At 44.5% G+C, this 21,489-nt stretch overlaps 1 protein-coding gene across 1 annotated transcript; it reads right to left on the bottom strand.

Annotated features, from left to right (window-relative positions):
- Window positions 1-1,909: 1,909 nt before the first annotated feature.
- Window positions 1,910-19,822, bottom strand: Prim1 (DNA primase subunit 1). Its single transcript, XM_036169406.1, has 13 exons — window positions 19,678-19,822; window positions 18,869-19,026; window positions 15,944-16,050; window positions 15,807-15,880; window positions 13,926-14,062; window positions 12,204-12,262; window positions 10,897-11,006; window positions 10,108-10,199; window positions 9,819-9,957; window positions 7,620-7,689; window positions 6,090-6,181; window positions 3,804-3,902; window positions 1,910-2,028 (listed from the first exon to the last, which is right to left on the bottom strand). The coding sequence occupies exons 1-13, from the start codon at window positions 19,778-19,780 to the stop codon at window positions 2,009-2,011; spliced, it is 1,260 nt and encodes a 419-aa protein (XP_036025299.1). The 5' UTR covers window positions 19,781-19,822; the 3' UTR covers window positions 1,910-2,008.
- Between the last annotated feature and the right edge of the window lie 1,667 nt (window positions 19,823-21,489).

The following is a 21,489-nucleotide window of genomic DNA, read 5'->3' as shown; positions in this document are numbered from 1 at the left end:
GCAAGATGGCTTTTAATAGTTTTCTTTGAAGAGTAGGAGAGAAGGTCTAAGTGGGTTTTTTTTGTTGTTGTTGTTTTAGATTTATTTATTATGTATACAGCATGTATGACTGCAGGCCAGAAGAGGGCACCAGATCTCATTACAGATGGTTGTGAACCACCATGTGGTTGCTGGGAATTGAACTCAGGACCTCTGGAAGAGCAGCCAGTGCTCTTAACCTCTGAACCATTTCTCCAGCCCCCCTAAGTGTTTTGATAAACACTATATATGTATATGAAATATATGAGACAGGGTCTCACAATGTAATTCTTTTTGTTTTTTCGAGACAGGGTTTCTCTGTAGCTTTGGAGCCTGTCCTGGAACTCACTCTGTAGACCAGGCTGGCCTGCCTCTGGCTCCCAAGTGCTGGGAATAAAGGTGTGTGCCACAGCTGCCCGACGGCATAGGCTTTTAATCCCAGCACTCAGGAGGCAGAGGCTGGTGGATCTCTGTGAGTTCAAGGTCAGAGACAGCTTCATAAATAAACTGTCTTGAAAAAAAATTTTTTTCTTTTCTTTTTTTTTTAAATTTATTTATTATGTATACAGAAGTGGGTGCCAGATCTCATTGCAGATGGTTGTGAGCCACCATGTGGTTGCTGGGAATTGAACTCAGGATCTCTGGAAGAGCAGTTGGTGCTCTTAACCTCTGAGCCATCTCTCTCCAGCCCCAAAAACTTTTTAAGGAGAAACAAGAGAGTAAATGAATATAGATGATATGAAAGCCAATGGGAGAGCTGTTTGGGGGAAAAGGGAGTGTGTGAAAAAAGTTTGATATAAATGTATGTATGAAATGTCACAATAAAAAGAATAAAAGGAAAATGTTACTAGGAAACTCATTATCTTATCTGCTAACTAAAAACATTAATACATGGAAAATGAAAAGTGGACATGGTGTCTGAGGCTTGTAACCCCAGCAGCACCCAGGAGGTTGACACATCCAGACTGTCATTAGGTCCAGGACAGCTCGGCCTAGAGTTGACCCTGTCATTCAGAACAACAGACAAAACCGTAAAACAAACCGAACCGAACTGTGATGGCTATTCCTGGCTGTCAACTCGACTACATCTGGAATTAACGAAAACCCAGGCAGCTGGGTACAGCTGTGAGGGATTTTCTTAATGGAATCATTGGAGTGGGAAGCACCACCCTAAATCTGGATCTTCTGAAGTGGCAAGCCCCACCTAACTCTGGGCCACACCTTCTGATGGCCAACCACAGAAAGGAGATGGAGGAGGCTCCCCGCTATCAGTGGTACTGGAGCCGCTTCAGGGCTTCCCAGTGTGCTGAAAACCAGCTGAGACATCCAGCCACATGGACTGGAAGGCTACTGGACCTTACATTGGTAGACAGTCACTGCTGGACTAGCTGGACCACAGCCTGTGAGCCTTTCTGATAAATCCCTGTCTCTCTATATACATATACATATATACACACACACACACACAGATACTTCCCTGACTAATACAAGTAGGCTGTAGTGTAGCCCAGGCTGGCCCTGGACTCTTGCTCTGCCTCAGACTTCTAAGTCTTGGGGTCACAGGTATGAGCCACAGCTGTTAACTCACATGACTGAAGGATACGGCCATCATCTATAAAGAATTATGGAAGTGGAGATGGTACCCAGTGGGCTAAAATGAAAGTCTTGGCATTATTACTGCTCACATGTACCTCTACACATAGCAACTGGTAGAACCGAGTATATCAGAAGCCTAAGAATTATCTTTCTATAATATTAAAATTTACAAAGTCCTGCAGTTTACTTATTCCTTGATTTATTGTTTCTTTTAGGATCCTCAACACTCTCTTGGTCCCAGGAAATCTCTTCAATATAAACTATTTCTCGAAAGAAGGACATTCTGCTTTAAGGATTAAGGCACATAGATGAATTTATTAAATGGTTCCTAAAGTATTTGGTCCGTGGTTAAGGGTGGAAGGCATCGACATTGGTTTGACAGGAGTTGTTCTCTTCAGAAATCTTTTTGTAAATCTAAAACAAAATAGAAAACAAAATTTAAAAACTAAAAATATAGTTTTTTAAAATGAAAATTAGTAAAGGAAAATAAAGCCATTTATTTCCATATTCTGATTTGTTTAATGCTTCTATTAAATTTGCATCATATATAAAGGCTTATTGTTACATTTATTAATGTATTTGTTACTGAAGCCCACATTACAGGCTGATCCAGTACAGAATGAAACCCAAAAGCTGGCAAGATGGCTCAGTGGGTAAAGGACTTGCTACCAAGCCTGAATCCAATGTCCAGGATCTGCACGGGTGGAAGGAGAACTAACTACTGATGTCCACACACATTCTATGGCAAGTGTGCACGTACACACATGTGTACACACACACACACACACACACACACACACTCACTCTCTCTCTCTCTCTCCCCATGTTTTTTTTTTTCTTATTTTTTTCTTTTTCTGGAGCTGAGGGCCGAACCCAGGGACTTGTGCTTGTTATGCAAGTGCTCTACCACTGAGCTAAATCCCCAACCCCCATCTCCATGTTTAAAATAAAAAGAAATCAAAGGACTTGGTATAGCTACTTGGTATACCAGCAATGATGAGGCTTTAAGTTTATCCAATAAAGACAAATCTGAGCGTTCACTACAAGCAAAACTCTGTCTTCGGCCCTCTGGAATCCAACACAAATTAAATTTAAAACAATGAAGTGGGAATGGTGTTGGTATTTCTATAATATTGCTGTTGCCTTCTAGAGTATCCATCAAGCTTTTGAAAACTTCATTCTGTAGCAACATGAGAATTTTTCTAAGAGGAAAATTCATGAAGAAAAACAATCTTCTAGTTTTGTTACTAGTAAGACGGAAATATTTTGCAGGAAGTTAATAAATCATACACACATTTAAAATTAGAAAAAAAAATTTGTGTGCCCTACCACTACCAGGCTTTTAATTTTTTTCTAGAAAGCGTTCTCTGCATAACAGTCCTGGCTGTCCTGGAACTCACTCTGTAGACTCACAGAGATCCCCCTGCTGGGATTAAAGGCATGCATCACCACTGCCCAGCTTACAAACTCACTTTTCTCTATGAAGAAAATAATCTCCATAAGAGAAATACACTGTAAATAATTTAAGCATTTTACTTATTTAAAAACATGTTTAGCTGGATGTTAGTAGCTCGTGCCTTTAATCCCAGCACTCAGGAGGCAGAGGCAGGCGATCTCTTCGAGTTCGAGCCCAGCCTGGTCTACACAGAGAAGAAACCCCATCTCAAAGTTCCAGGACAGGCAAACAAAAACTAAGGGTTTGCAGGACATTCAGCAGGTAAAGTTGCTTGCTGCCAAGGCTGAAAACCTGAGTTCAGTCCCCTGGAACCATATGGTAGGACAGAAGTGACTCACAAATGGTCATCTGATCCCTATAGATGCACTATGTGCTTACACACACACACACACACACACACACACACACCCCTCCCTAAATAAATAAATGTAAAAATAACAAAAAAACAACAAAAACCAGGTTGGGGATTTAGCTCAGTGGTAGAGTGCTTGCCTAACAAGCACAAGGCCCTGGGTTCGATCCTCAGCTCCAAAAAAACAAAAAAAAAAAAAACAAAACAACAACAACAACAGCAAAAACTTACTAAAGTTACAATAAATCAGTATTTTTTAAACTAGATTAGACAAAGATTAGTTTTACAAAGACTAGAAACACAAAGTTGCTCATTTGCTGGGAGCTTTAAACTATTCAAACTCAGAAGATCCTCCTAGACACAGGGGGAACATCATCTTACCACTCTTCTTGAGAAGTTCGCCTTTCCGAGACTTATCCAGGTTTTCAAGAAACTGTTCAAACACTTTCACATATGGCGCTAGACTGGTCTTCTTATAATCTAGATTATAAAGGGTGTACGTTAGAGCTAGCACATTGGCAGAAGAGCACCAATATTTTAAAACAACCAGAGCTGGTTCTCTGAGAAAGTAAGATTGACAAACCCTTCACCACCTTGATAAAAAGAAAGGAGATACAAAGTTGCCATTCCATCCGATTCCAAAGAAACAGTTACTAGAGAGTACTATGGAAACTTAACTCTAAAAAGCCGGGTAACTCAGGAGCAGGGTTTCTAAGTGCATACCATCTCCCCAAAGTACAGATGATACAAATAACTTCACTCACACACACACACACACACACACACACACACACACACACACACACACACACACACACACACACACACAGCCAGGATTGGACAGTCACTGCTGAATTGTTTTGTTTGCTATTCTGGAACTCACTCTGTAGACCAGGCTGGCCTAAAACTCTCAGAGATCTGCCTGCCTCTGCTTCCCGACTGCTGGGATTAAAGGTGTGCGCTACCCAGCCTGACCTATCCAGTTTTTGTTTTGTTTTGTTTTGTTTTGTTTTTCGAGACAGGGTTTCTCTGTGTAGCTTTACACCTTTCCTGGAACTTGCTTAGGAGACCAGGGTGGCCTCGAACTCACAAAAGATTCACCTGCCTCTGCCTCCCAAGTGCTGGGATTAAAGGCGTCCGCCACCACTGCCCGGCTCTATCCAACTTTCAAGGTAGATTTCATACCAATCTTTAAAAACCTTGCTCCACAAAAAGAAAACAAAGGAATACTACCATGTTCATTCTACAAAGCCAATATTATCCTGGTAGCAAAGCCAGGCAAAGACACAACAACAACAACAAAAGAAACCACAGACCAATTTCTTCGATGAGCCGTAAACATTCTCTACAAAATACTTGCAGGCTGAATTCAGGAACACATTAAGAAGATTATATAGGCTTCATGCCAGAGAGGCAAGGTTGGTTCGACATATATACATCAATAAATGTAATACAGGGGAACCCATGGCTGATGTGTAAAATTAAAACACAAATAAATAACAAAGAAAAAAAAAGCAAGTTGATTTCATTAATTGCTTATCAAATTTATTCTATAGTAGAAAACTGGAGAAAGTCAGTGAGAATTGAGTCTGTAACAATTATTGAGATTCTATCAGGGAGATATTAACTCAGAGTTCAAAGAAAAATGACGTAACATATCCAGTTACATAATTGTCAAGGGCACTGGTTTGTTTCATAGTTTAATTATTCCAGAGGAAAACTGGCATGGGCTGAAAGTGCACCTGCAGGAGGAACATTACTTTTCACGAAAAGCATTTTCCAGCTACAAAAAGACAAATTATTCAGCACTCTACGATGGGATTCATGAGAATTATCTGATTATTGGATTTCCTAAACCTGCTGGAGAAGATACAGCTCCAAAAATCTTATTTCAGTATTTGTGTATTTTGGTATCAAGACAAGTCTTTCAAATAAGTTCAACATGCCTTCATGATAAAGTTCTGGAGACTTCAGGAATAGTTGAAACACACCTCAAAATGTTAAAGGCTACTGTATACAACAAATCTATAGTCAATGGAGACAGACCAAGGGCATTTCACTAGAATCAAGAACAACAAGGATGTCCACACTCTTTTTATGGTTTGTATCTTTTTAGGATTTTATGTATTTTTATTCCATGTGAATGAGTGTTTGCCTGAGTGTATGTCTGTGCACCATACACACGCAGCACCTGTGGGAGCCAGAAAGGGCAGGCTCCTCCTGGGACTCGAGTTTCAGCCAGCAACTCTCTGCAGACCTCTCTGCAGCAACCCCCACCCTTTATCTGATACCATGCTCAGTCTTAGCTCTAGCAGTTACCCAAGACAGGCCAGAAAGGGGTAAAAATAGGAAAGGAGGGAGTCATACTACTTATATTTGCAGATGACACAATTCTTCAAAGACTCCACAGACTGTACTGGGAACCGTGCAGGGTACGAAAGCAGCCTTCACATAAACCAATAATGTATTCTCAGAGAAAGAAATCAGTGTCTATTCACCACAACTCCAAAACCAGAAAACAAAGTACTTCACAAGAGAAGGGAAGAGCCGTGACAGCATTTATCTCTGAGCTGGTCAAGGACAGACGCCCACGGCGCCTGATTCTAAGAATTAGTTCCCGGAGTGCAGACAGGGCTGTGAGAGCGCAGCTCCGGTACACTAACTTACCTCTGACTCTGGGCTTGCTGTCAGGTTCGGCCTCGTGCTCCTCTTTGTCCTTCTCATGAGTGGAAACCATGTCCAGTTCTCGGCAGATGGCACTACAAAGGGAATTTTCAAGTTGGTTCCTAGACTCACATCACCCCCTGACATTAGCACAGGAAGCTCACAATCTGTGAAAAAGCCACCTGCCTGAGGGGTAGCTTGATGGTGAGATTGTCTTAGTATGTAAACGACCCCAGGCACCACTTCTGATACTGAACAATGAACAAACGACCTGTCAAGTGGGTTTGAGGCAGCCTCATCTCTTCTCAAGAGTTTCTCAAGCACATTAAGGATTAGGAAATGCAGCAGTGTTTGCACCCAGGGTGGGCCTTGCACACACAAGTGCCCTCACACTCAGCAGGTCTCAATACGGAGCTCTAGGTGACCTAGAATGATTTTAAATTTCGAGAAAGGGTCTCATGTATTCCAGAGTGTTCTCAGACTGTCACATAGCCAAGGATGGCCTTGAATTCTCTTGTTTTACCTCCACCCCCCCCCACCTGAGATTACAGGTGTATTCCACATCGCCTGTGATTATGTGCTAAGCCACATTTTTCCCACGCCTTGGCCTAGAACTGTGATCCTTTTGCCTCGGCCTCTGGATCCATGGTATATGCCACTATGCTGGCAAGATCTGTTTTTAATATGATCCTGGGGATCTAACCCAGTGTCTTATACATGCTATATGCCTGGCAAGTGCTCTGTCACTGAGCTACATCCATATATATCTCTAGGCTAAAACTTTCATGTATGCATATGTGTATGTGAGCTACAGTACGCATACAGCCAAAGTGACCCTCACCTTCGACCTGTTTGGTGTTTTCTGCTGTGTATTCTGGCTAACTGGCCTGTGAGCTCCTGGGGATTTTCCTGTCTCTTACTCCCATCTCGTCACAGACACTGAGATCACAGACACCTGTCACTGTGCCTGGCTCTAAGAAGGTCTAGTGACTTCAACTCAGGTCTTTTTTTTTTTTTTCTTTTTCGAGACAGGGTTTCTCTGTGTAGTTTTGGTGCCTGTCCTGGATCTCGCTCTGTAGCCCAGACTGGCCTTGAACTCACAGAGATCTGCCTGGCTCTGCCTCCTGAGTGCTGGGATTGAAGGCGTGCGCCACCACCACCTGGCTCAATTCAGGTCTTAAGCTTGTGTTTCACCCAAGGAGCCATCTCCCCAAGCCCCACCTAAAACTTTTCATATGCTTGAATTGGTATTTCCCAGACTTATTATTTTTGATGCTGTGTACTGGGCCCAGTACTCTTACTAATGAGCTGTGCCCCTTAGCCCTCATAGGGTTATCTGACCTTAAAACACTTTTCCCCACAAAACAGCTAAAGACATGCACGGCCCCCCTAAAATATCACCATATTTAAGTACCTCCATAATCAAATAGGTCACCCTGTAAAACTACTTCTCTCTTCAAGGATCTAGGATAATCTATTTAAAATTCAGAAGAACAGTCATAAACAAGGAATAATCAATGATCTGGAGCATACCTTATAGTTGGAACAGTAAATGGGTCAAACTGATCGACTTTCTGAAAATCAATTGGCACAGAAATGCGACCTGTAAGAACCAGAAGTTACAAACACATGATTATAGGTTGTTGTGTCTCTGAATTATCTTTGGTTAAATTTTTACAAAGCACTGGGGATATAGTTTAGTGGTAGAGGTCTTGCCTTGCACGCATGAGGTCCTATATTCCATCCTTAGCATGCACACACACACACACAATTCTTTTTTCAAAAGCTTTGCTATCATGAGGGTTTTTCAATCTGGTTTTTTTGAGACAGGGTCTTACTATATAGCCCTAGTTGTCCTTGAACTCACTACTATGTAGACCAGGCTGGCTTTGAACTTGCAACAGTCTTCCTGTCTCTGCCTGAGTGCTGGGATGGATCATATGCGTGAGCTATCATGCTCAGGCTGTTTGGAGCCAAGGCCTCACTATGTAGCCCAGGTTGGTCTTGAACTTATGAACCCCCTAAGTGCTGAGGCCACAGGCATGCACCACCATACTTGACCATATTGGACACCTTAATTTTAACTGTGTGAGTATTCTGTGTACACAAGTGCAGGTGCCTGCAGAGGCCAGAGGCAGCAGATCCTCTTGGAGCTGGAGTTATATGCAGCTGTGAGCCACCTGACATGGGTGTTGGGACTCGAACTCAGGTCCTCTGGAAGAGCAATATATGTTCCTAACCACTGAACCATCTATCCAGCCTCTGGACATTTTTTTTTAAAAATATTTTTTTATCATGTATACAGTGTTCTGCCTGCATGCCAGAAGAGGGCGCCAGATCTCATTACAGATGGTTGTGAGCCACCATGTGGTTGCTGGGAATTGAACTCAGGACCTCTGGAAGAGCAGTCAGTGCTCTTAACCTCTGAGCCACCTCTCCAGCCTGCCCCTGGACATCTTTAAAAACATTTTAAAGCATTTATTTATCTTGTATAAGTCAGAAGATAACTTGTAGGAGTTGGTCTTCTCCTTCAACCATGTAGGTCCAGAAAATCGAATCCAGGTCATCAAGTGTGGCAGCAAGTGCCTCTCACCTGCTGAGCCACCTCACCAGTTCCACGCTGGACATCTTCATGGAGCGTTTTGGAAATACACGGTCATGGGACCAAAATGGTATTTTGGTCAACTGATAGGATGCATACAGTGGTGATATTATAAGATATTGTCCAGCAACAAGCAGCTTAATTTGTATAAAATTATACTGTGGTGTTTGCACAATAATAAAAGAAATGATATTTCTCTAAAGGAATTTCTGTTGCTAAGTGACATATGACCTTTGATAACATCTTATAAATCTACACCAGGTTCGAGGCCAGCCTGGTCTAGAGAGTGAGTTCCAGGACAGCCAGGACTACAGAGAGAAACCCAGTCTTGAAAAAAATAAACAAACAAAAAACACAAAACAAAACAATCTATATCCAGGACAATGCATAAAATTCACACCTAACGGCTGAGGATATAATGATTTCTTTTGAAATGGGGTCCCATTATGGAGAATACCTGGGCTAGCCTGGAACTTGCTATGTAGCAGAGACTGGCTCTGATCCTTCTGCCTCCCTCTGGCTTCTACATCCTGACTGCTGGGCGCACAGGTATATAAAAACTTTGTCCTTGGCTTCAGTTTGTTTTTCCTAACAATCTTTTTCTTTTTTGAGACAATATGAGGCCATATTGCCTAGGCTGGCCTCAAACACCTTGTTGCTGACGATGATGTCAAACTTCTGATTCTCGTAATTAGGGGGATTATAGGCCTGTGCCATCACACATAGCTTATGGTTGCTTTGTGCATGCCAAGCAAGCACTTTACAAACTGAGCCTCACCCCCCACAACCCTCTAACTTTTATATAGTAGCAATTCTCCTAGTAGCTACTTAGCAGGCACGGTCAAAGCATGTAGAAACTGGCCAACAAGTTGATTCCTCACCCTTAACTCACAGACATGTGTATCTACTCACAACTAATGACATCCCACCAACACCAAAAACAACGAGCCAGGCATGGTGGCACAGCACGTCTTTAATCCCAGCACTCAGAGGCAGAGGCAGGCAAATCTGTGAGGGAAGCCTGGTCTACAGAGAGAGATCCGGGCTAGCCGGGTCTACACAGTGAGAGCTTGTCTTAAACAGAAGAAGGGTTTTTCCTTTTCGCCTTCCTTCCTTTCCTCACACTGTACCTGTTTTAGGATGGACGCTAAAAGGGCTCTTCAGTAAATGATTGATCCCTTTGCTCACGTTGATATCCAGGCGTGGAAAACAGTACTGGAGCATAATCTCCCACTCCAGCCAGGGACCACATTTATCATTCTTCATACTCTAAAAGCAGACGGAAGGGACTTCTGAGTATTTCCTCAAAGGTGGTTAAAAAGAAAGATCTTCTTCAACCACCTTTAAATGACCAGGTGAAAACAATCACAACTTAATCACGAATTGTATTATGAAACTGGCGAACACACATTTCAATACCTGGGAGGTGCTGACCACTTTCCTCAGATGGTCCCAGCGCTGAGAGGAACTGTGAAGCCGCTGAAAGCCTCTCTGAAGCTCATCGTGAATCGGTGATTCATCATTAAGGAACACGCTCATCTGGGGTACCTCGGTAAGTCAGCCTGTGGTGTGTGCTACTACAGGGATGCTGAGGCTTCACACACTCAGACACTATCGATGACTCCAAAACAGAAATGCTAGGCACGGACCGCTTACAGTGAAAAAATTCCCTCATAGCCAGGCGGTGGTGAGACGTCTTTAATCCCAGCACTTGGGAGGCAGAGGCAGGCGGATCTGAGTTTGAGGCCAGCCTGGGCTACAGAGTGAGTTCCAGGACAGCCAGGGCTACACAGAGAAATGCTGTCTTGAAAATAAACACCCTCCCAAAAAAACCCAAAACAAACAAACAAACAAACAAACAAACAAAAACAAACAAAAAAACCTTATAAAAATATAGTAGTGAAACAGAAAGATGCTAAAATAACTATAAGGCATTATAACATAATGAAGTTTCCCCAGGTCTGTACATATCCAGACTAAATGGCTCCCCATTCTTTAACCATTAATTCTAGGAACAACTTATAAAATGAGGAAACTATTTTACAAAATGGTCCCATTTCTTACTGTGGCCCAGTGATATAAAAATGTAGATGTGCAGGAACAAAAAGGTTAAACTTGTTGAAACATATGAGACTATGCAAGCAGTACATTTCTGTAATATCACAGGTTGGCAACACTGACTCACACAGTCATCACAGGAAAGGATATTCTCAGGAACAAGGGCTAAGATCTTATCCCAGTTTTCTTTATTTTCAAGAATATCTTGGCCAACTAAGGCATATTCTTCAAAGTATTTTCTAATTATGTTGATAGACCTCCTGTAGGAATAACAGTAACAACAAAGTCCGAACAGCATTAGCAACACGCAGGACACACAGACACTCTCCCACTGGGCGAGGTTACTGTTTATTTTTCCTGAATTCCTAGAACTAGATAAATGAAATGAGACCTTTTAGTTAGGTAAAGTTAAAACTAGACACTTAAAAGGTAAATAACCTAGCATGTACCCATCACAGGATAGGTAGGTATTGGGGAAAGGTTTGCTTCCTTTACAAATTATTTATTTCATTTTGAGACAGCATTTCACTGTATAACTCTGGATCCCCTGAAACTCGCTCTGGAGACCTGGCAGGCCTCTGTAGAGATCCGACTGCCTCTGCCTCCTGGGGCTGGGATTAAAGGTGTGTGCTGCCATGACTGGTCTAAATGATTACTTCTCCCCCCCTTTACCCCCTCCCAGAGCTGAGGACCAAACGCAGGGCCTTACACTTGCTAGGCAAGTACTCTACCACTGAGCTAAATCCCCAACCCCATGATTACTTCTTAAATCTTACAATATATCTATACAGTTACTAACATCATAGAACATCCAACACTGGTATAAATAATCAACTTAGGACAACATATCAGTGTTACAGGTAGGATCTATTTTTTTGCTTTAAAATCACAACAGCTGGCTAGGTGGTGGTGGCGGCGGCACATGCCTTTAATCCCAGCACTTAGATAGCAGAGGCAGGTGGATCTCTACAGAGGCCAGCCTGGTCTACAGAGCGAGTTCTAGGCCAGCCAGGGCCACAGAGACCCTCTCAAAATAAAACAAAATGGCAGTATGCTTGGGGTTTACAAATATTCTTCACATCTTGTTTCACTGGTTTTTGCCACAACTCTAGAGTTAAGTAGAGTGGATCCAGCCCTCCACATCATCCACATAAGGAAGTGGTGCCTCCATCATGAAGGGCACAGGGCAGAACAGGGGGTAGAGGAAGCATGGGTTTTAGAAGCTGGTAAACTGGGGCCTGCCTGCTGGACGTCAACGGTGACTTGTGTGATGTTTCACCGGAGACACTGTCACGCTTCTCATGAAGCCGTGAAGGCCGCTGGGACTCATGGGACATAAACTAGGAGGCTGACGGCTGCAACAGTGACTAAAAGCTCCCAGGGTGGAAGCCAACAGCAAGACTTCTAGAAGCACAAGCAGCGAACCTGGGACCCTCAGGGACCCTTCCCCAACAGACCTGACGAAGGGGTGAAGCTTTTCACTCAGGTGGACTTTCTTTTTAACGTCTTGACCACCCTGAAAAATAAACCAGGAAAAAAAAAGACCTTTATTTATGTATACTAAATAAAATTATTTAAAATCATCTTTAATATATTCTATTATCCCATTTAGAGCTATATAAAAACCAGAGACAGTGGCTAAATTTGGAAGTATAGCTTGGATGCTATTTCATTATTAAAAAATGCTTTCTTTTTGCGTCTGTGTACCTGAGTATGTGTGTGTGTGTACGACAAGTGTTGTAGCTGTGAGGGCCGTAGGATGGAGTTACAGGTGGTTGTGAGCTACCACGTCAGTGTGGAACCTGAGCCAGGGTCCTCTGCAAGAGCAGGAAGTGCTTCTAACCACTGAGCCACCAGCCCAGGATCTTCCATGTCTCCAACTTTCTGTTAACTCCAGCCCAGGCTGGCCATCTACATTTTAAAGATATAAATAATTTAGCTGTTGTTCGAGTCTCCTGTATTTACACGATGGACTCTAGTTATTTTCACATGGCCCCCCTCACCGTTCTTCCCAACGGGTCTTCTCATTATCAGCTCTTTTGTGGGTGTGACTCCCTGAGTTAACTCAGGTTTCTTGCCCCAGTGTGGGTGAGGGGTTATTTCCGAGAGCCACAGCAACTTGTTAGTGGCTACACCACTGATGGAAATGACATGTCCTCACCGACCTGTCCCACAGGAAGGGGCGGGGCCTCAGGGACCCGTCTCCCACCCACGAGACATGAATTGTTGACGGACCCATCACATAAAGGACTTATGCAGACAGACAGCTGCAGTGAGTTCACAAGAATGCAGACAGCTGCAGTGAGTTCACGTGGGTGCAGACAGCTGCAGTGAGTGAGCTCACGTGGGTGCAGACAGCTGCAGTGAGTGAGCTCACGTGGGTGCAGACAGCTGCAGTGAGCTCACGTGGGTGCAGACAGCTGCAGTGAGTGAGCTCACGTGGGTGCAGACAGCTGCAGTGAGTTCATGTGGGTGCAGACAGCTGCAGTGAGTTCACGTGGGTGCAGTCAGCTGCAGTGAGTTCACGTGGGTGCAGACAGACAGCTACAGTGAGTTCACGTGGGTGCAGTCAGCTGCAGTGAGTTCACGTGGGTGCAGTCAGCTGCAGTGAGCTCACATGGGTGCAGACAGCTGCAGTGAGTGAGCTCACGTGGGTGCAGACAGCTGCAGTGAGCTCACGTGGGTGCAGACAGCTGCAGTGAGTTCACGTGGGTGCAGACAGACAGCTACAGTGAGTTCACGTGGGTGCAGACAGACAGCTACAGTGAGTTCACGTGGGTGCAGTCAGCTGCAGTGAGTTCACGTGGGTGCAGTCAGCTGCAGTGAGCTCACGTGGGTGCAGACAGCTACGTGTGATGGTTATGCCGTGTCTTTTTTGCTGCACATCACCCCAGCCTCAGCTCATTCTTTCCATTTTCTCTCCTACAATGTTACCTGAGCCTTGGCTGTGTGTGTGTGTGGGGGGGTTGTGTGTGTGTATGTGTGTATGTGTGCATGTGTGTGTTTGGTGTGAAGCATCTTTTCAAAACTAGTTACTATGACTTCCAACGATCTTTGCTAAGATTGCTTACTCTGAAACATGAATGCTATAAAGATAATTTTCTGTGTTACCGAAAGTCCCGTGCTTGGTAGGATCTACTAGATAAGGACACGGGAACTGTTAACTCAGAGAGGCTTACCTTGACAAGACTCAAGTACTCCACTATCCCAGAGCGCACGGCAGAGGACAGTTTTCTAACGGACTCATCACAGACCCAACAATGAACTCCTCTCCTCCCTGAGTACACCCAGAGGCGGTGCTTGAATCCAAAGTCCTCTGAGGAGGGCAGAAATAACCGGTTTTAAGACAGTTTGATGGCCTAGCTATTGCTTACTCATTTCTCATGTTCTCCACAAGTGCTCTCATCCCCCCCCCCCCCACTTCCTGGGGGCTGTACTTTGAGACAAGGTCTTATGTTACTCAGGCTGGCTTTCTTGTCTGATTTTATTTTTTATTTTTGAGACAGGGTTTCTCTGTGTAGCCCTGGCTGTCCTGGAACTCGCTCTGTAGACCAGGCTGGCCTCGAACTCACAGAGATCCGCCTGGCTCTGGATCAAAGGTGTGCGCCACCACGCTCCGCTACTCAGGCTGGTTTTAAACTTGTTATATTGCCAAGGATGACCTTGAATTCCTGATCCTCTTACCTCCACCCCTAAGTTATTGGTATGCACCACCAGACTTGGCTTTCTCCTATTTTTACGTTTGTGTTTATGATGTGTGTGTGCATGCCCATGCGTACATGTGGGGAATTCAGAGGCTCACACTGTATGTCCTTCTATTCCTGTCCTCCTCCTTTTTTGGGGACTCCCACTGAATCTGGAGCTCGCTGATTCAGCTGATGGCTGGCTGGGCAAGCCTCTGGAATCCTCTTGTTCCTACCTCCCCAAGTTGTGGTTACAGGCATGCGCTACCAAGCTTGGCTTTCACACAGGTGCTGGAAATCCAAGCCAGATGTCATGCTCACAGCTTGGTGGTCTGGAAGAAAATGGCCCCCAAAGGGAGTGGCACTATTAGGTGTGGCCTTATAGGAGTACGTGTGGTCTTGCTGGAGGAAGTGTGCCACTGTGGAGGCAGGCTTTGAGGTCTCATAGGCTCCAGTAATGCCCACAGAGACTGATCACTTCCTATTGCCTGAAAGATGTAGCGCTCACAGCTCCAGCACCAGCTTTGCCTGCACGCTGCCATGTCCCACCATGACGATAATAGGCTGAATCTCTGGATTATAAGTGAGCCACCCAATTAAATGTTCTCCTTTATAAGGTTTGCTGTGGTCATGGTGTCTCTTCACAGCAATAGAAACCCTAAGACACACAGCAACAGCTTTCTCATTTAATCACACTGACTTCCATGCAGCTTGACGTATCCTGAGCTCTTGACTTTTTTTTTTAAACCCATTCTCATCTTTCTGACAAGGATTTTCTTTCTTTCCTGGCTTATTTTCATTAATATATATGTGCTTATGTGTGTATGTTTGCCGTGTGTGTGATGCTGCTCGCAGAAGCCAGTAGATGGTATTGGACCCCTTATTAGAAGCAGTTGTTAGCCAACCTACACAGTCGCTGGGAATCAGTTCAGAGGGACTGTAATTGCGGGGCGGCAGAGGGGGGCAGGAAGATCAGGAGTTCAAGGTCATCCTTAGCACTATAGTAAGTTTAAAACCAAACTGGGGGTTGGGGATTTAGCTCAGTGGTAGAGCGCTTGCCTAGCAAGCTCAAGGCCCTGGGTTCAATCCTCAGCTCTGAAAAAAGCAAAAAAAACCCAAAAAACCAGACTGGGTAAGATTCTTCTTTTTGTTTTTTCATTTTTCTTATGGAGAACAGTACCTAGCACACAGCGCTGCTCCACAGTGACTGTTCTGGGGGAAGATACACTAGTGTGTGTGACGGCTGTCTTAAGTTCTCACTGCTACAAGATTTTTCTCTTTTCTTCTTCTCTTATGTTTCAGGGGGAAATACCAGAAACCAGGAGGTCTGATCAGAAACGCGGAGACTTAGGAAAGCAGACACTGACTGGCACGTACCCTTCAACGCTCGGTCTATGATTCGCACGGCCATTGTCATGAGAGTCCAGCACTTAGCACATATGTCTGCAGAACTGGAACACATCATCGTTACTCACTGTCAGTGACATCACCCACTCCGACCGGATGGTGCTCACCTGCAGCATCTCCTTACGTCATCGTAGTCTGTCATGTCAATGTCAAAGACCAGTTCTTTCTCCTGGGCCTGGAACGCTCCTAGCTTCACTGTATTGTGTTGACTGGGCTACAAATACAAAAACCTATCAGTTTCTGTGAGAACTGTCCATGTCTATTCACACGGGAAAATGAGCCACAGAGGTTGCATAATACAACGTCTATGGCACTTTGAGTCCATTACTCAACGTTTTGTTTTTTTTTTAAACCTACTTAGAATAGGGTTTAATGAATTCTCCATAAATATATGTTGCATGATAGAAATAATAAAGCTATTTTAGGCACCTAACAAAGAAATGATGGGCTGGAGAGATGGTTCAGAGGTTAAGAGCACTGGCTGCTCTTCTAGAGGTCCTGAGTTCAATTCCCAGCAATGACATGACTCACAACCATCTGTAATGAGTTCTGGTTGCCCTCTTCTGGTGGGCAGAGGGTACATGCAGACAGAACACTGTATACCTAATAAGTAAATAAATCTTCTTTAAAAATGTCTATACAGGGGTTGGGGATTTAGCTCAGTGGTAGAACGCTTGCCTAACAAGCGCAAGGCCCTGGGTTCCATCCTCAGCTCCCCCCCCCAAAAAAAAGTCTATACAAATAATTTCCTATTACAGGATGTTTTACAAATCTGTTATTGTACATGCAAATAACAAATATCTACTTATTTTAGATCCCATCAGCAGATTAAAAAATATCCCCTCAAACGAGTCTTTGTTGTTGTTTTGAGACAGGGTTTCACTAGCCCACGCTGACCTTGAACTCCCTACGTGGCCAAAGATAATCTTGGGCTTCTCATCCTCCTGCTGCTACCTGAGGCTGGATTATTAGCATGTGCCCTACGCCCAGATGATCAGTGCTGGAGCCGGAGCCCAGAGCTTCCATGCTAGGAACACAATCAACTGAGCACGCCCCAGCCCTTGAAGCAGCTAGCTCTCCAGAGTCTTCTGTAAAGCTACAGAGCTAAGTGACTGCTCCTCCACTGCCCTCGAAGAAGGTACCTGATCTGTCACTTGGAAAACATAAAAGAGGGTCTTTGGACGTGGGGGACAAAAGGCACAGTTGAAGAAGGGCATATTATATTGCTACTAGAGAGATTAATCAGGTATTTATATATGAAATGCTGAGATTCAGCCCTTTCTTTTAAATTGTGTTTAGTTTTATGTCTATGTATGAGAGAGAGAGAGAGAGAGAGAGAGAGAGAATGTGTTTAGGATGTTAGGTGTCCTATTTGATTACTTCTCCATTTTATTTCCTGCAGACAGGGTTTTTCAGAGCTTGGCGGGTTGCCAGCAAGCTCCAGTGATCCTCCTGCCTCTACCTCATAGCACGGAGGTTATAGGTGCTCAAGTGTAGACACAACCTGCCTCTGCCTCCATAGCATGGAGGTTGTAGACACAACCAACTTTTATGTGGATGCTGGAGGTTTGAAGTCAGGCCCAAAGCAAGTGTTCTTCCTGTTGAGCCATCTCCTTACCCAGAGATCCAGTCCCTTCTCCTCACGTCCATTGCTTTCCACTGACAACTCAGGCAGGAAGAATCTGACCAGATGTGTTGGGCACTGTTCTAGGCTCTAGGGACAACAGGCCAGTGACTGAATGAAGGTCTCTATGCTAGTGGAGATATTCTGACAAAGACCTGAGAAACTTAGCTCAGAGTCTCTAAGAATATGGCTCAGCCAAATCACTTTCCAGTAAAAAAACATCACATCCATAGCTGGGTGCTTTGGTAAATTCCGCACCTCAGGAGGCAGAAGCAGGAAGATTATGAAGGGGTGGGGGAGGTTGAGTATAAAAGAAGAGAGTTTAATAAACTATCATTGACATCCCCAGAAACAAGATATTTCAAAGAAAAAGGACAGGATGTTTAGAAAAAGTATAGCTCCCCCCCACAACTGAAGACCACAAGTATGGTAGCGGTCTATTCACTATCTATCAGAACAGATGATAAAAGGCACACAGTTGTGTAATTTTAGAACTAGGGAAAGAAAGGATTGATGGAAAATCCTAAGAGCTCCCAGGTCTCATGCATTAGAAAGAAAATTAGAATAACATTAGGTTCCCACCCCTGGTGCAACATGGATCAAATGTAGGGTTTCCCACAACACATGCTCTATGACTAATCTACATCCCAGCTCCTTTTCTGAGAAACTTAATAAAAACTTCTATACTTATTGTTGTGTGCAGGTGCATGTATGTACGCCAGAGGCTGAAGTTGGGTGTTTCCTTCGACCACTCTCCACCTTAGTGACACAGGGACTCTTCCTGAAGCTGGAGCTCCCTGATTCCACTAGTCTGGCTGTCCAGCAAACTCCAGGGATCCCCTTGTCTCTGCCTCGGGACATGGGTACTAGGGATTCTCAACTCAGGACCTCAAGCAATTTACCAACTGAGTTATTTCCCCAGCCTCAGGTTTACTGTTTTCGAATACAGATTTATTTTTCTCTTTTAGCCAATCAAATCGAAGGTTTATTGTCCGTTTGTTTTCAGGGACGGGTTTCTCTTGCAGCCCTGGCTGTCCTGGAACTCACTCTGTAGACAAGGCTGGCTTCAAACTCAGAGATCCACCTGCCTCTGGGGTTTAAGGAGTGTGTCACCACCCCAGCAAGATTTTTTTTTTAAAGACACGGTCTCATGTATTTCAGACTGCCTCTAACTCCTACATAGTTGAGATGGTCTTGGACGTCTGGTCCTCTGGCCTCCCCTGGACCTTTATTTACACTGGGATTACAGGTAATGCACCAACACACCTGGTTTATGGAACTCAAGGGTCCATGCATGCCAGGCAAGTGTGTTTCATCAACTATAACAAACTCTTAAAACATTGCCTTCAAAACTTGGGGGCACCAACCCGCTCCGGCTTATGAAACAACACACACAAAGATTCCTTACTCTGTGAGAATATACAGCACCAATATCAATCTTATATGGGTTCATTTTCTGCATCTCCTTTTCCAGATCACTCTGGTTGTTGAAGGACTGGTAGCGGATGTAAATGTCATCTTTCAGGGTGAATGAAAATTCACGGTGTTGAAAGTAATTCTTTGTCACTGCAAAATAATTTTAATTTGGTACTTTATTCAGTTTTAGGGCATTATATAACCTCAACTAATGGGAATAATATATATGATAGGGTCTTACTGTATAGAGTAGGCTGCCCTAGAATTTACTATGGAGCCCAGGTTGGCCTTGAACTCATGAAGATTCACTGCCTCCGCCTCCCAAATGTAAGGATTACACGCGTGAGTCACCAGGCCCTCTAGAATATTTTTCATGAGTGCCCTTGGGCCCAACACGGTTTTACTGGGCCTGTAATTTGAAGGGACGTACTATTCCACATTTGCTAGGGAACAATAAACAAGAGGTGTAACTATTTTAAAGACGAAATGTCTTTCATCAGCGGGCACGGACAGACCCAGCTGTGAAAGTCTTTCTTCTCCCTAGGACCTGGTTGCAGGTCACACCCCCATGCCTACACCTAGAAACCCGCTTGTTGCTGGCCCCGCTCGCCCTTCTCTTCTTCAACACAGCATGCCCGCAGGACATTAGGTCCCCGTCTTTGGTACCTTTGAGGTGGTGGGGCGGGATGGGGATGGTGCAGGAAGGCACCCGGCACATCCATCTGACGCAGAGGGCTTTCTACAGTCATTTAAGGACATCCCGCCCGGAAAATCCTCCCCACGGCTCCCAGCCTCCCTCACCTCCGCCATAGTTGAGCCAGCGATAGTACTGGGCGTAGGGAAAGAGCCTTCGGTAATACAGCTTGAGTAGCTCCGGCAACTCCGCAGGGTCAAACGGCTCCATGAAGTCAGGAGCTAGACTGACACGGGAATTGGCGGGAACGGCACAGGGCTCCACGGCTGCGCACGCATCGAAGTCGTGGCGCGCTGCCGCAGGGACTGCCGGGACTTGTAGTTCTTGCGCGCGTGCGGCAGGACTGCTCTTTCGGAAGACCTGTCTGACGCCCTCTTCTAGCTTCGGTGGGCACTGCATGCATGCGGTACAAAGACAGACATGCAGACAAAATGCCCACACACATAAAAATAAAACAAAGCAATCATATATATGAGTTTGAAGCCAGCCTGGTCTACAGTGAGAGTTCCAGGACAGCCTGAGCTACTCTACAGAGAAACCTGCCTCCCAGAGTGCTGGGATCAAAGATGTGAGCCACCACTGCCCAGCTTCCCATCTCCTTTTTGAAAGAAAGCTTCTTGCTATGTAGCTCTGGTTAGCTCAACACATCTTAAATTTCATTACAAAACATTTTAAATTACATTTAGTTATTTATGTTGTACATGTGTGCTCATGTACCACGTCATGGGTATGGAGGATGACAGTTTTCAGGGAGACTGAACTCAGGTCATCAGACCTGGTGGTTTGCACCCTTACCTGCTGAGCCATTTCCCCAGCCCCCCACCTCCCCATACTTTTCACAAGTTTTATTTTTTCAATAATATTGGAAGAGCAAGAAGAGACAAAAAGGTTTTAGTAAATTAACAACCTAACTCCAGAAATGGACTCCCCACGCCGGTTGGCAAAGTGGTCAAAATGGCTTCCGCACAGAGCTTTCTTATTTGAAGATCCTTAGAGATCTGATAACTTCCACAAAACATAGCTGATTTCCTGAACCCCCTACGTATTACCTATTTGTGTGAAGTGCATTTTGTTGTTGACAGGGTTCTCACTCCAACTGTCTTGTCCAGAGTGCATTGCAGTTTTTGCACCCCGATAAACCTCTCCACCGTCCAAATCAGACCAAATCAGACCAAATCAGACCGAATTAGAAAAAGCCCCGGTTTAAGGGGTAAAGCGTCCCAAGGTGATTCGCCAGCCATGCAGAAAACCTGTTTCCTGGGTTAAACACCCAGCTTAAACACCCTGTGGGAGTGGTGGTGAGCCCCTCTGGGGGAGGAGCTGTGTTTGGCGGGCTTTGAAGGGGTGGGTTTGGGGAAAGAGACAAGGGAGGGGAGTTGAGGTGGGTAATCCACCAGAACATTCCAGACCTCGTTGGGTATAGGAGACCAGGATGCCAGGGGCTGAGGTGGAGCTCCCACCCAGTTTTCTTTTCTGAAGCCATGTGTGCCAACTTCCCAGGACTGTTGTTGTTTGTTTTTTCTTTCTTTTGAGATCTTGTCTCTTTACTAAGCCCAGGCTAAACTGGCCTTAAGTTTCCAATCTTCCTGTATCAGCTTCTTGTGTGATACGATTACATGTTGTGTTCCTTGAGATGTTTTAATTAATTTAAAATTGTTAAACTGAGATTTAAAAACAAACAGCGGGGTGTGGATGTCGTGTGCCTTTAATCCCAGCACTTGGGAGGCAAAGGCAGGGAGATCTCTGTGAGTTTGAGGCCAGCCTGGTCTACAAAGTGATAACTAGGACAGTTACCAAGAGAAACTCTGTCATGAAAAACCAAAACCAACCAAACAAACAAACAGCTGGGTGGTGGTGCACACCTTTAATCCTAGTACTCAGGAGGCAGAGTCAGAAGGATTTCAGAGAATTCAAGACCA

Source organism: Onychomys torridus, chromosome 20 (assembly GCF_903995425.1).
Source record: "Onychomys torridus chromosome 20, mOncTor1.1, whole genome shotgun sequence".
Lineage (NCBI taxonomy): Eukaryota > Metazoa > Chordata > Mammalia > Rodentia > Cricetidae > Onychomys > Onychomys torridus.
This window is presented reverse-complemented; position numbering and strand designations above follow the sequence as displayed.

What these genes read in the sequence shown, in the direction of transcription:
- Prim1 (XM_036169406.1), bottom strand. Translation starts at nt 19,780, where the DNA reads ATGGAGCCGTTTGACCCTGCGGAGTTGCCGGAGCTACTCAAGCTGTAT. An exon ending in GTGCTGTATATTCTCACAGA is followed by an intron (nt 16,051 to 18,868) that starts GTAAGGAATCTT and finishes TTGTATTTGTAG; the next exon opens with CCCAGTCAACACAATACAGT. An exon ending in CAGCAAGCCCAGAGTCAGAG is followed by an intron (nt 3,903 to 6,089) that starts GTAAGTTAGTGT and finishes TTTATAATCTAG; the next exon opens with ATTATAAGAAGACCAGTCTA.